The sequence below is a fragment of the Diadema antillarum genome, unplaced genomic scaffold (assembly GCF_040938485.1).
Source record: "Diadema antillarum isolate AM-2024a unplaced genomic scaffold, OU_Dant_1.0 seq00001139_RagTag, whole genome shotgun sequence".
Taxonomy (NCBI): domain Eukaryota; kingdom Metazoa; phylum Echinodermata; class Echinoidea; order Diadematoida; family Diadematidae; genus Diadema; species Diadema antillarum.
This window is the reverse complement of record NW_027271951.1, coordinates 945,609-960,715: the sequence shown is the minus strand read 5'-3', so window position 1 is coordinate 960,715 and position 15,107 is coordinate 945,609. Positions and strand designations below refer to the sequence as shown.

General features: G+C 35.6%; 1 protein-coding gene across 1 annotated transcript; it reads left to right on the top strand.

The window, feature by feature from the left end:
- The first annotated feature begins 110 nt into the window (after window positions 1–110).
- On the top strand, window positions 111–2,351 carry LOC139744136 (large ribosomal subunit protein mL54-like). The gene is made up of 2 exons (XM_071654590.1): window positions 111–255; window positions 2,023–2,351. Exons 1-2 carry the CDS (start codon window positions 111–113, stop codon window positions 2,310–2,312), a joined length of 435 nt encoding a protein of 144 aa, XP_071510691.1. The 3' UTR covers window positions 2,313–2,351.
- The last annotated feature ends 12,756 nt before the right edge of the window (window positions 2,352–15,107 follow it).

Genomic DNA, 15,107 nt, shown 5'->3' with positions numbered 1-15,107 from the left:
GCGAATGAAGATCGTGCGTACACTATGTGCTGCCTGCTACAGTTACACGACACGGTCGTAGCAAAAATTGTAATTTACAGCGTTACGTTCAGCGGGCGGCGAGCGGCATCATGGCGTTATCCATGTGTGTCAGGTGCGCAACTACCTTGACAAATTCACCTCGTAACAGTTATGCATGTGTATCTCATTACCTGTTTCTCAAGATAAGAGGCACAGGAGCCCTAGTCCCTACGTCTGGATATGCCAAGAAAGCAGGTAATATTGTGCCAGGATAGTTCTTTTAGTTTCGTATTTTGTTAATGTCATTGCATATCACTGTGTGGTCCCATACATGAGCTTTCATGTAAGTTATTGAATGCATTCCAATGCACGTACATGTATTAATGCCATGCATTTTTTTTTCAAGTTCATTGCAATTGAGTCCCTTATTTGCAATTATCAATTATCAAAGCCAATTATTAAAAATTTATGCAAAGTGCACTGCCAACCTCTCTACAAAAGTGACAGAATAATCAACTTGTTGATTGTGATGGCTAACCTGATCTGAAGAAGAAGAAGAAGAATCTTATTATTAAATCTAACACTGAGAACACAACAACCACGACAACAGGACACTAAAGCCCATGCCCAAGGTTATTTACGAATATTGTAGGTTGTTCTAGGTTGTATGCATTCACATTTGGTGCACCTTCCTAAGAGTCCTTGGCCAGAGTAATTATACTACTGTAAAAATGGAAATTTTTGCGGTGTTGAAATTTTCTTGCATTTTGCGCAACCTGAAACTAGCGCGAAAATAAAAGCGCACAAATATTTTTGCCTACCATATGTTCCAGTACTGCAGTAGTCGTCTTGATTTTGTGGAATTAAAAACATGCGAAACTCTTCTTACCCCGCTGAGCGTGTGGCATGAAAATATCCACTTTTTAGTTTTACAGTAGTTAAGTCTTTATTTAAGCTTTGTGCAATAGCGTTAAAGTGCACATGTCATGTCATTGCATTGCCATCCAGTCATAATGATATTACTGGTAGTGGTAGTTTAATAGTACTTAGTAGTGGTACATTGTACCAAATTACTTCCCATACTGTATAAGCTGTTATTTTTGCGAATTTTGCGAAACACAGTTGGATCGCCAATTTAATAACACGCAAAAATGTCTTTATGCGCAAGGGTAGCCCAACCAGACGCCATGCAAAGCATGGCCTGTCGCGACACTTGTGTACAGCGACAGGGCTGTGTATACGTGTAGTTAGCGCTAGGGTAATAGTGCATTTACGTTAGCATCGGCATTAGTTCGCGAAAACTACATCTCACGAAAATGTCTATTACCTCCTCATTCGCAAAAATAACAGTGTATACAGTACATGTATTAAGAATAAAAGACAAGGACAGTCAGGCTTTAAACTTTATTGCTGCATTAGTAGAGCTCTACGTGCATGTTGCGTATATGCACCAGTTCAGTTGACAAGGCCAAGGTCATATTAATATGCATGGTGATGTACCTTGTGTGTTGCGTTTGTGCACCTATCATAATGACAATGTGACTTGTGCCACCAGTACGACAGCAGACTGTAAATGTTCGATAGTTGTCTTGTATTGACGACTGAATAGGCAAGAATTTAATCATGTGCGAAATCTACATTGTAACTCTCCTTTCTCCTCTCTACCAACACAACTTTCCTCTCTGAACTGTGGCTACACATGTAGTACCTTTTCATTATCACTTTCAATATCAAAATTGGAATATGAGAAATTATATTGTTAACTCAATGAATATATCGTTAGACAGCTAAATGTAATGACAATGTACAAGGGGAATAGGGTGGGAATAGGAATCGATACAAAGTGTCATAATTCTGTAGTGTTTGACTGCGATCCCATCATTTTCCAACAAACAGCATCAAATGAAGTCTTTGCACGTAGAACATGGCCTTTCACTTCATGAAATTAATTTTTCACCATGAACATATCTATTAAAATTTAGTGTCACTAAAATGCCCTGTACTTTCCTCTCCTCTCTGTAGCCAAGGGAAAGGGAGCTGGCGCCAAGACAGAGCGGCTGTATGATATTCTGCAGGTCAACACTGATCCCAAATATTTGGTTGAGAACTGTGCGGGCTCCAATTACTTCAAAGAAGGCACAGATGTTGAATTGAAACCTGATGAGGAGTACCCAGACTGGCTTTGGGACATCCACACGGGGCCAGCCATACCGCTGGAGGAGCTCGACCCGGAGACACCCAAGTACTGGAGGAGGTTGAGGAAGATGCACATGAAGAGAAATAACAGACTCTCCAAGGGAAAGAAATTTTGATGTGTTTCCACCATGTTGCTCCAGTTCTTGTGGAACAACTTGCTGATACATGTACAACTGTACTGCAAAAGAACTGTTATGGCCAGTCTTGCACAAGTTTTCTTTTTTTTTTTTTTAATGAAAGCAGAACTTGTACATTATCATGAACTATGTCGTAGACTGTCCAGAGACTGACAGGAGATTTTGCCTGAAGTGTGACTTCCGGATACCATTCAGATACATGCAAAGCATGAGATAAGCTGGGCTTTCCACGCCACTTCAGATCCATGAAGTCTAACTACAGTGGAAACTCGATATAACGAGATGGTCGGGACCAAGTCATTTTCCTCGTTATATCCGATATCTCGTTATATCAGTAGGCATAAAAGAAGGCATAACATAAAGACATTAATTTGCACATGTGGGACTACCCATCATATTTCAATCAATACTGATAACTTGATATTGTGTGTGGGGGGGGGGGGGAATTACTCACCTTTATGGGTAAAAAGATGTTTTTCGCCAAGGAAATCCAATATCAAGAATGTGTTTCTCATTAATTGTAGATGTTTGAATTTGTAAATTTATATAGCTTGCGATTGTATCAAGATTGTCTGTGGATTGGTAAGTGGTTGTCGTATGGGTGTGTGTTGTGTGGAAAGCTTGAATAATGGTCTGCACAATGCTGTGTGTGTATGTGACATATTCTGTACATTATGACTGCGTGTGTGTGAAGATGGGGGAATTCCCTACGTAGAAGGCCAATCACAGCATCAGATTGCCTCACACCTGCTGAACGTCATGATGATGTCATGTATACATATGGCCGTCCCACCACATTTTCTGCATGTATCAGTGTGCGCGCACACACACACTTACACGTACAACATGCAGTGCTATAGCTGGAGTGCACTGAAGAAAATGATTATGTGTGTACAAGACAGTTTTTAGCGCATCAAGCTTTACAATCTCGGAAGATGATAGCACAGGCGAAGTAAACGCTTTACCGAAGGCATTTTGCTTTACCTCGCTATAGCAGGTTTGATTGGCTATGTTTTTCTATGTTTGGAAGTCACAAAATTTATCTCTTTATAGCAGTTATTTCGTTATAGCCGATCTCGCTATAAGAGTAGCATTTTACATAAACTTGTGTGGAAGGAAATTTGGGACCGGGAAAATTTCCTCGTTATAACCGATATCTCGTTATAGCAGTGTTCGTTATACCGAGTTTCCGCCTGTACATGTATTGTTTTTCTTGCACCAGAAGTCAGAAGCAGGTCAAATTATACCCAAGACCAAATAAGATATGTCATGATTATGACTGTTTTGTAATCACACCAATGTGAAACATTCTGTAAACTTAAATTTGCCACCATCTAAACTCTGTAACTTTAAATATGCTACCGTTGTACTTTACCCTCTAATGGGACAATGAAAAAGACCATACTTCGCTGTGTGCTACACTTCGCACACTGGCTTCAAAGTTCTCTTGAAGGTCATTAACAGAGCAAAGCAAGTTCAATTCACCAATGAAAACTTGCAGATTTAGTAAGGCAAAACACAAGATACAAATTGTAAAAGAAACTGTGAGAATTTTCTCATTAAAATGGAAGATCATTGGTTGATGCATAAAATACATGCATGTGGGACTATAAATGTCTTCCTTTTGAGAGTATACTTGACAAGTGTCAAATACAGAATATTTTGAGATGTGACTTTGTAAGGAAACAAATCATTGAATTGGGAATTTCGTTTTCATTTCTTATGAGGCAAGTCACAAATTTAAAATGAAACTATGTGAATACAAGAAAATACTGATTCCATAGCATGACTTTACAAATGAAGAGCAAAGTAGACAATTTGGTTCACAATCATGTTTTAAAACGAAATGAGTGTGTGTAATGACTCTCGGTGTTATAACGGTGATGAAATCGAATTAGCCCATAATGAAAGTTTCACGGAATTTCCAGTAAATTGGGTATTTGGTAGTAACGACGCAAAGTAGAGGAACATCGGGCAAGTATATTCGATCTGGTATGCAAGGTGAGAAAATTCCTTGTATTTGTTCTGTCAATTTCGTCGATTTTGTTACTCGTTACAAATCTGTGCAAGGTTCGACAAAATGACAAGAATCCGTTATTGGGTAAATCGTATATTACTTTGAAAACTGGTTTGAAACCGTTTTCAACGTAAAACCGTCAAATTTTCGTGCAAGGTAAACGAAATAATTATTTTTCAAATAACGGTGTGTTATGAATTGAAATGAATGATAAATGGCCAATATAAGATGCTTGATAGTCTATTGCAGTTTGCCACAAGTACCAAAGTATTTGAAAGTAATAGAACGAATGAAAGGCCTTTGGCAGTAACGACGCAAAATAAAGAAACATCGGAGAAAGAAATCCGTACTGGGTGAATCGTACATGGCATTGAAATCGGGCTTAAACCCGTTCCCAATGTGTAAAACCGCTAAATGTTCGTGCAAGGTGTACTAAATAGTTGGTTATCAAGAAAGAGAACGCTATGAATTCAAGTGAATAACAAGTGACAGCTGTACATTACATTGAAAACGGGCTTGAACCCGTTCCCAACGTGTAAAACCGTTAAAATTTCGTGCAAGGTACTAAACTAATTGATTATCAAGAAAGAGAACGCTATGAATTCGTGAATAACAAATTACCAATTTTAGATGCTTGATAATCTAATTACTTGCAGTTTGCCACAAATACCAAAGAATTTGAAAGTAATAGAGCGAATGAAATGCCCTTTTTCTTCTCTATCTTTCATTCCGTGTCCTGCGGTTTTTGTCCTTTGTGTCTTTGCCAATGACGCAATGTATATTAAATTATGTGTAACAACATATGTAACACAGCACGAATTTTGTGAATTAGGTGCAAAGCTCTTTCTTCTTTGTTGAGAGGAAACAAATCATTGAATTCGGACTTTCTTTTTCATTTCTTATGACGCATTCACAAGCTTTAAAGAAACTGCGTGAATACAAGAAAATAGTGATTCTATAGAATGACCTTACAAATTAAGATCAAAGTAAACAATTTGGTTCACGATCATGTTTTAAAACAAAATTATTCTGTGTAATGATTCTCGAACGGTGATGAGATCGAACTAGCCCATAATGAAAATTTCACTAAATTTCCAGTAAATTGGGTATTTGGTAGCAACGACGCTAAGTAGAGAAACATCGGTATATTCGATCTGGTATGTAAGGAGAGAAAATTCCTTGTATTTGTTTTGTCGATTTCGTCGATTTTGTTACTTGCTAGAAATCTGTGCAAGGTTCGACAAAACAAAAATAAGTTATTAGGTAAATCGTACATTACGTTGAAATAGGTTTGAAACCATTTCCAACGTAAAAGCGTCAATTTTTCGTGCAACGTAAACGAAATAATTAATTTTCAAGAAAGACTGCGCTGTGAATTCAAGTAAATGATAAATGACCAATGTAAGATGCATGATAGTCTATTGCCGTTTGCCACAAGTACTAAACTATTTGAAAGTAATAGAACGAATGAAATGCCTTTTTTCTTCTCTATCCTTTAATTGCGTGTCCTATGGTTTCTTATCTTTGCGTCATTACAACCAATAACGCAATGTATAGTAAATTATATGTAACAATGTTTTCACACACCGCGAATTATGTGAATCTGGTAGAAAAGCTCTTTCTTCTTTCTTGAAAGGAAACAAATCATTAAAAATGTAAATTTTGTTTTCATTTCTTATGACGCAAATCAGAAGTTTAAAAGAAACTGCATGAATACAAGAAAATAGTGATTCTATAGCATGACAAATAGAGATCAGACAATTTGGTTCACGATCATGGTTTCAAAGTCTGTGTAATGAGTGTCGGCATTATAACGGTGCTGAAATCGAATTAGCACAATTTTCGAATTTCATTGAATTTACGGTAAATTGGGTATTTGGCAGTAACGACGCAAAGTAGAGAAACATCGGAGAAAGAAATCAGTTACTGGGTGAATCGTACATGACACGTTCCCAGTGGTATAAAACCGTTAAATTTTGGTGCAAGATGTACTAAATGATTGGTTATCAAGAAAGAGAACGCTATGAATTACAATGTACATTTCATTGAAAACGGGTTCGAAACCGTTTCCAACGTAAAACCGTCAAATTTTCGTGCAAGGTAAAAGAAATGATCAATTTTCAAGAAAGAGTGTGACAAGTGAACAATTGCACATTACATTGAAAACGGGCTTGAACCCATTCCCAACGTGTAAAACCGTTAAAAATCTCGTGCAAGGTATACGTAATGATTGATTATCAAGAAACAGAACACTATGAACTCGTGAATGACAAATTACCAATTTTAGATGCTTGATAGTCTAATTACTTGCAGATTGCCACAAGTTTCAAAGAATTTGAAAGTAATAGAGAGAATGAAATGCCCTTTTTCTTCTCTATCTGTAATTGCTTGTCCTATGGTTTCTTATTTTTGCGTCATTACTACCAATGACGCAATGTATAGTAAATTATATGTAACAACATATGTAACACAGCGCGAATTTTGTGAATTAGGTACAAAGCTCTTTCTTCTTTGTTGAAAGGAAACAAATCATTAAAAATGTGAATTTAGTTTTCATTTCTGATGACACAAATCACACAAGTTTAAAAGAAACTGCATAATACAAGAACATAGTGATTCTACAGCATGACTTTACAAATTAGGATCGCACAATTTGGTTCACGATTGTGGTTTCAAAGTCTGTGTAATGAGTCTCGGCATTATAACGGTGCTGAAATCGAACTAGCAGAATTTTGGAAGTTTCATTGAATTTACGGTAAATTGGGTATTTGGCGGTAACGACGCAAAGTAGAGTGACATCGGAGAAAGAAATCAGTTACTGGGTGAATCGTACATGACACGTTCCCAGTGGTATAAAACCGTTAAATTTTGGTGCAAGATGTACTAAATGATTGGTTATCAAGAAAGAGAACGCTATGAATTACAATGTACATTTCATTGAAAACGGGTTCGAAACCGTTTCCAACGTAAAACCGTCAAATTTTCGTGCAAGGTAAAAGAAATGATCAATTTTCAAGAAAGAGTGTGACAAGTGAACAATTGCACATTACATTGAAAACGGGCTTGAACCCATTCCCAATGTGTAAAACCGTTAAAAATCTCGTGCAAGGTATACGTAATGATTGATTATCAAGAAACAGAACACTATGAACTCGTGAATGACAAATTACCAATTTTAGATGCTTGATAGTCTAATTACTTGCAGATTGCCACAAGTTTCAAAGAATTTGAAAGTAATAGAGAGAATGAAATGCCCTTTTTCTTCTCTATCTGTAATTGCTTGTCCTATGGTTTCTTATTTTTGCGTCATTACTACCAATGACGCAATGTATAGTAAATTATATGTAACAACATATGTAACACAGCGCGAATTTTGTGAATTAGGTACAAAGCTCTTTCTTCTTTGTTGAAAGGAAACAAATCATTAAAAATGTGAATTTAGTTTTCATTTCTGATGACACAAATCACACAAGTTTAAAAGAAACTGCATAATACAAGAACATAGTGATTCTACAGCATGACTTTACAAATTAGGATCGCACAATTTGGTTCACGATTGTGGTTTCAAAGTCTGTGTAATGAGTCTCGGCATTATAACGGTGCTGAAATCGAACTAGCAGAATTTGGGAAGTTTCATTGAATTTACGGTAAATTGGGTATTTGGCGGTAACGACGCAAAGTAGAGTAACATCGGAGAAAGAAATCAGTTACTGGGGGAATCGTACATGACACGTTCCCAGTGGTATAAAACCGTTAAATTTTGGTGCAAGATGTACTAAATGATTGGTTATCAAGAAAGAGAACGCTATGAATTACAATGTACATTTCATTGAAAACGGGTTCGAAACCGTTTCCAACGTAAAACCGTCAAATTTTCGTGCAAGGTAAAAGAAATGATCAATTTTCAAGAAAGAGTGTGACAAGTGAACAATTGCACATTACATTGAAAACGGGCTTGAACCCATTCCCAACGTGTAAAACCGTTAAAAATCTCGTGCAAGGTATACGTAATGATTGATTATCAAGAAACAGAACACTATGAACTCGTGAATGACAAATTACCAATTTTAGATGCTTGATAGTCTAATTACTTGCAGATTGCCACAAGTTTCAAAGAATTTGAAAGTAATAGAGAGAATGAAATGCCCTTTTTCTTCTCTATCTGTAATTGCTTGTCCTATGGTTTCTTATTTTTGCGTCATTACTACCAATGACGCAATGTATAGTAAATTATATGTAACAACATATGTAACACAGCGCGAATTTTGTGAATTAGGTACAAAGCTCTTTCTTCTTGCAGATTGCCACAAGTTTCAAAGAATTTGAAAGTAATAGAGAGAATGAAATGCCCTTTTTCTTCTCTATCTGTAATTGCTTGTCCTATGGTTTCTTATTTTTGCGTCATTACTACCAATGACGCAATGTATAGTAAATTATATGTAACAACATATGTAACACAGCGCGAATTTTGTGAATTAGGTACAAAGCTCTTTCTTCTTTGTTGAAAGGAAACAAATCATTAAAAATGTGAATTTAGTTTTCATTTCTGATGACACAAATCACACAAGTTTAAAAGAAACTGCATAATACAAGAACATAGTGATTCTACAGCATGACTTTACAAATTAGGATCGCACAATTTGGTTCACGATTGTGGTTTCAAAGTCTGTGTAATGAGTCTCGGCATTATAACGGTGCTGAAATCGAACTAGCAGAATTTGGGAAGTTTCATTGAATTTACGGTAAATTGGGTATTTGGCGGTAACGACGCAAAGTAGAGTAACATCGGAGAAAGAAATCAGTTACTGGGTGAATCGTACATGACACGTTCCCAGTGGTATAAAACCGTTAAATTTTGGTGCAAGATGTACTAAATGATTGGTTATCAAGAAAGAGAACGCTATGAATTACAATGTACATTTCATTGAAAACGGGTTCGAAACCGTTTCCAACGTAAAACCGTCAAATTTTCGTGCAAGGTAAAACAAATGATCAATTTTCAAGAAAGAGTGTGACAAGTGAACAATTGCACATTACATTGAAAACGGGCTTGAACCCATTCCCAACGTGTAAAACCGTTAAAAATCTCGTGCAAGGTATACGTAATAATTGATTATCAAGAAACAGAACACTATGAACTCGTGAATGACAAATTACCAATTTTAGATGCTTGATAGTCTAATTACTTGCAGATTGCCACAAGTTTCAAAGAATTTGAAAGTAATAGAGAGAATGAAATGCCCTTTTTCTTCTCTATCTGTAATTGCTTGTCCTATGGTTTCTTATTTTTGCGTCATTACTACCAATGACGCAATGTATAGTAAATTATATGTAACAACATATGTAACACAGCGCGAATTTTGTGAATTAGGTACAAAGCTCTTTCTTCTTTGTTGAAAGGAAACAAATCATTATAAATGTGAATTTAGTTTTCATTTCTGATGACACAAATCACACAAGTTTAAAAGAAACTGCATAATACAAGAACATAGTGATTCTACAGCATGACTTTACAAATTAGGATCGCACAATTTGGTTCACGATTGTGGTTTCAAAGTCTGTGTAATGAGTCTCGGCATTATAACGGTGCTGAAATCGAACTAGCAGAATTTTGGAAGTTTCATTGAATTTACGGTAAATTGGGTATTTGGCGGTAACGACGCAAAGTAGAGTAACATCGGAGAAAGAAATCAGTTACTGGGGGAATCGTACATGACACGTTCCCAGTGGTATAAAACCGTTAAATTTTGGTGCAAGATGTACTAAATGATTGGTTATCAAGAAAGAGAACGCTATGAATTACAATGTACATTTCATTGAAAACGGGTTCGAAACCGTTTCCAACGTAAAACCGTCAAATTTTCGTGCAAGGTAAAAGAAATGATCAATTTTCAAGAAAGAGTGTGACAAGTGAACAATTGCACATTACATTGAAAACGGGCTTGAACCCATTCCCAACGTGTAAAACCGTTAAAAATCTCGTGCAAGGTATACGAAATGATTGATTATCAAGAAACAGAACACTATGAACTCGTGAATGACAAATTACCAATTTTAGATGCTTGATAGTCTAATTACTTGCAGATTGCAACAAGTTTCAAAGAATTTGAAAGAAATAGAGAGAATGAAATGCCCTTTTTCTTCTCTATCTGTAATTGCTTGTCCTATGGTTTCTTATTTTTGCGTCATTACTACCAATGACGCAATGTATAGTAAATTATATGTAACAACATATGTAACACAGCGCGAATTTTGTGAATTAGGTACAAAGCTCTTTCTTCTTTGTTGAAAGGAAACAAATCATTGAATTGGGAATTTCTTTCTTCTTTGTTGAAAGGAAACAAATCATTGAATTGGGAATTTCTTTCTTCTTTGTTGAAAGGAAACAAATCATTGAATTGGGAATTTCGTTTTCATTTCTTATGAGGCAAGTCACAAATTTAAAAGAAACTATGTGAATACAAGAAAATACTGATTCCATAGCATGACTTTACAAATGAAGAGCAAAGTAGACAATTTGGTTCACAATCATGTTTTAAAACGAAATGAGTGTGTGTAATGACTCTCGGTGTTATAACGGTGATGAAATCGAATTAGCCCATAATGAAAGTTTCACGGAATTTCCAGTAAATTGGGTATTTGGTAGTAACGACGCAAAGTAGAGGAACATCGGGCAAGTATATTCGATCTGGTATGCAAGGTGAGAAAATTCCTTGTATTTGTTCTGTCAATTTCGTCGATTTTGTTACTCGTTACAAATCTGTGCAAGGTTCGACAAAATGACAAGAATCCGTTATTGGGTAAATCGTATATTACTTTGAAAACTGGTTTGAAACCGTTTTCAACGTAAAACCGTCAAATTTTCGTGCAAGGTAAACGAAATAATCATTTTTCAAATAAGGGTGTGTTATGAATTGAAATGAATGATAAATGGCCAATATAAGATGCTTGATAGTCTATTGCAGTTTGCCACAAGTACCAAAGTATTTGAAAGTAATAGAACGAATGAAAGGCCTTTGGCAGTAACGACGCAAAATAAAGAAACATCGGAGAAAGAAATCCGTACTGGGTGAATCGTACATGGCATTGAAATCGGGCTTAAACCCGTTCCCAATGTGTAAAACCGCTAAATGTTCGTGCAAGGTGTACTAAATAGTTGGTTATCAAGAAAGAGAACGCTATGAATTCAAGTGAATAACAAGTGACAGCTGTACATTACATTGAAAACGGGCTTGAACCCGTTCCCAACGTGTAAAACCGTTAAAATTTCGTGCAAGGTACTAAACTAATTGATTATCAAGAAAGAGAACGCTATGAATTCGTGAATAACAAATTACCAATTTTAGATGCTTGATAATCTAATTACTTGCAGTTTGCCACAAATACCAAAGAATTTGAAAGTAATAGAGCGAATGAAATGCCCTTTTTCTTCTCTATCTTTCATTCCGTGTCCTGCGGTTTTTGTCCTTTGTGTCTTTGCCAATGACGCAATGTATATTAAATTATGTGTAACAACATATGTAACACAGCACGAATTTTGTGAATTAGGTGCAAAGCTCTTTCTTCTTTGTTGAGAGGAAACAAATCATTGAATTCGGACTTTCTTTTTCATTTCTTATGACGCATTCACAAGCTTTAAAGAAACTGCGTGAATACAAGAAAATAGTGATTCTATAGAATGACCTTACAAATTAAGATCAAAGTAAACAATTTGGTTCACGATCATGTTTTAAAACAAAATTATTCTGTGTAATGATTCTCGAACGGTGATGAGATCGAACTAGCCCATAATGAAAATTTCACTAAATTTCCAGTAAATTGGGTATTTGGTAGCAACGACGCTAAGTAGAGAAACATCGGTATATTCGATCTGGTATGTAAGGAGAGAAAATTCCTTGTATTTGTTTTGTCGATTTCGTCGATTTTGTTACTTGCTAGAAATCTGTGCAAGGTTCGACAAAACAAAAATAAGTTATTAGGTAAATCGTACATTACGTTGAAATAGGTTTGAAACCATTTCCAACGTAAAAGCGTCAATTTTTCGTGCAACGTAAACGAAATAATTAATTTTCAAGAAAGACTGCGCTGTGAATTCAAGTAAATGATAAATGACCAATGTAAGATGCATGATAGTCTATTGCCGTTTGCCACAAGTACTAAACTATTTGAAAGTAATAGAACGAATGAAATGCCTTTTTTCTTCTCTATCCTTTAATTGCGTGTCCTATGGTTTCTTATCTTTGCGTCATTACAACCAATAACGCAATGTATAGTAAATTATATGTAACAATGTTTTCACACACCGCGAATTATGTGAATCTGGTAGAAAAGCTCTTTCTTCTTTCTTGAAAGGAAACAAATCATTAAAAATGTAAATTTTGTTTTCATTTCTTATGACGCAAATCAGAAGTTTAAAAGAAACTGCATGAATACAAGAAAATAGTGATTCTATAGCATGACAAATAGAGATCAGACAATTTGGTTCACGATCATGGTTTCAAAGTCTGTGTAATGAGTGTCGGCATTATAACGGTGCTGAAATCGAATTAGCACAATTTTCGAATTTCATTGAATTTACGGTAAATTGGGTATTTGGCAGTAACGACGCAAAGTAGAGAAACATCGGAGAAAGAAATCAGTTACTGGGTGAATCGTACATGACACGTTCCCAGTGGTATAAAACCGTTAAATTTTGGTGCAAGATGTACTAAATGATTGGTTATCAAGAAAGAGAACGCTATGAATTACAATGTACATTTCATTGAAAACGGGTTCGAAACCGTTTCCAACGTAAAACCGTCAAATTTTCGTGCAAGGTAAAAGAAATGATCAATTTTCAAGAAAGAGTGTGACAAGTGAACAATTGCACATTACATTGAAAACGGGCTTGAACCCATTCCCAACGTGTAAAACCGTTAAAAATCTCGTGCAAGGTATACGTAATGATTGATTATCAAGAAACAGAACACTATGAACTCGTGAATGACAAATTACCAATTTTAGATGCTTGATAGTCTAATTACTTGCAGATTGCCACAAGTTTCAAAGAATTTGAAAGTAATAGAGAGAATGAAATGCCCTTTTTCTTCTCTATCTGTAATTGCTTGTCCTATGGTTTCTTATTTTTGCGTCATTACTACCAATGACGCAATGTATAGTAAATTATATGTAACAACATATGTAACACAGCGCGAATTTTGTGAATTAGGTACAAAGCTCTTTCTTCTTTGTTGAAAGGAAACAAATCATTAAAAATGTGAATTTAGTTTTCATTTCTGATGACACAAATCACACAAGTTTAAAAGAAACTGCATAATACAAGAACATAGTGATTCTACAGCATGACTTTACAAATTAGGATCGCACAATTTGGTTCACGATTGTGGTTTCAAAGTCTGTGTAATGAGTCTCGGCATTATAACGGTGCTGAAATCGAACTAGCAGAATTTTGGAAGTTTCATTGAATTTACGGTAAATTGGGTATTTGGCGGTAACGACGCAAAGTAGAGTAACATCGGAGAAAGAAATCAGTTACTGGGTGAATCGTACATGACACGTTCCCAGTGGTATAAAACCGTTAAATTTTGGTGCAAGATGTACTAAATGATTGGTTATCAAGAAAGAGAACGCTCCTATGGTTTCTTATCTTTGCGTCATTACTACCAATGACGCAGAATATAGTAAATTATATGAAGCAATGTTTTCACACACCGCAATTTTGTTAATCTGGTAGAGAGCTCTTTCTTCTTTGTTGAAAGGAAACAAATCATTAAAAATGTGAATTTAGTTTTCATTTCTGATGACACAAATCACACAAGTTTAAAAGAAACTGCATAATACAAGAACATAGTGATTCTACAGCATGACTTTACAAATTAGGATCGCACAATTTGGTTCACGATTGTGGTTTCAAAGTCTGTGTAATGAGTCTCGGCATTATAACGGTGCTGAAATCGAACTAGCAGAATTTTGGAAGTTTCATTGAATTTACGGTAAATTGGGTATTTGGCGGTAACGACGCAAAGTAGAGTAACATCGGAGAAAGAAATCAGTTACTGGGTGAATCGTACATGACACGTTCCCAGTGGTATAAAACCGTTAAATTTTGGTGCAAGATGTACTAAATGATATGAATTACAATGTACATTTCATTGAAAACGGGTTCGAAACCGTTTCCAACGTAAAACCGTCAAATTTTCGTGCAAGGTAAAAGAAATGATCAATTTTCAAGAAAGAGTGTGACAAGTGAACAATTGCACATTACATTGAAAACGGGCTTGAACCCATTCCCAACGTGTAAAACCGTTAAAAATCTCGTGCAAGGTATACGTAATGATTGATTATCAAGAAACAGAACACTATGAACTCGTGAATGACAAATTACCAATTTTAGATGCTTGATAGTCTAATTACTTGCAGATTGCCACAAGTTTCAAAGAATTTGAAAGAAATAGAGAGAATGAAATGCCCTTTTTCTTCTCTATCTGTAATTGCTTGTCCTATGGTTTCTTATTTTTGCGTCATTACTACCAATGACGCAATGTATAGTAAATTATATGTAACAACATATGTAACACAGCGCGAATTTTGTGAATTAGGTACAAAGCTCTTTCTTCTCTGTTGAAAGGAAACAAATCATTGAATTGGGAATTTCTTTCTTCTTTGTTGAAAGGAAACAAATCATTGAATTGGGAATTTCGTTTTCATTTCTTATGAGGCAAGTCACAAATTTAAAAGAAACTATGTGAATACAAGAA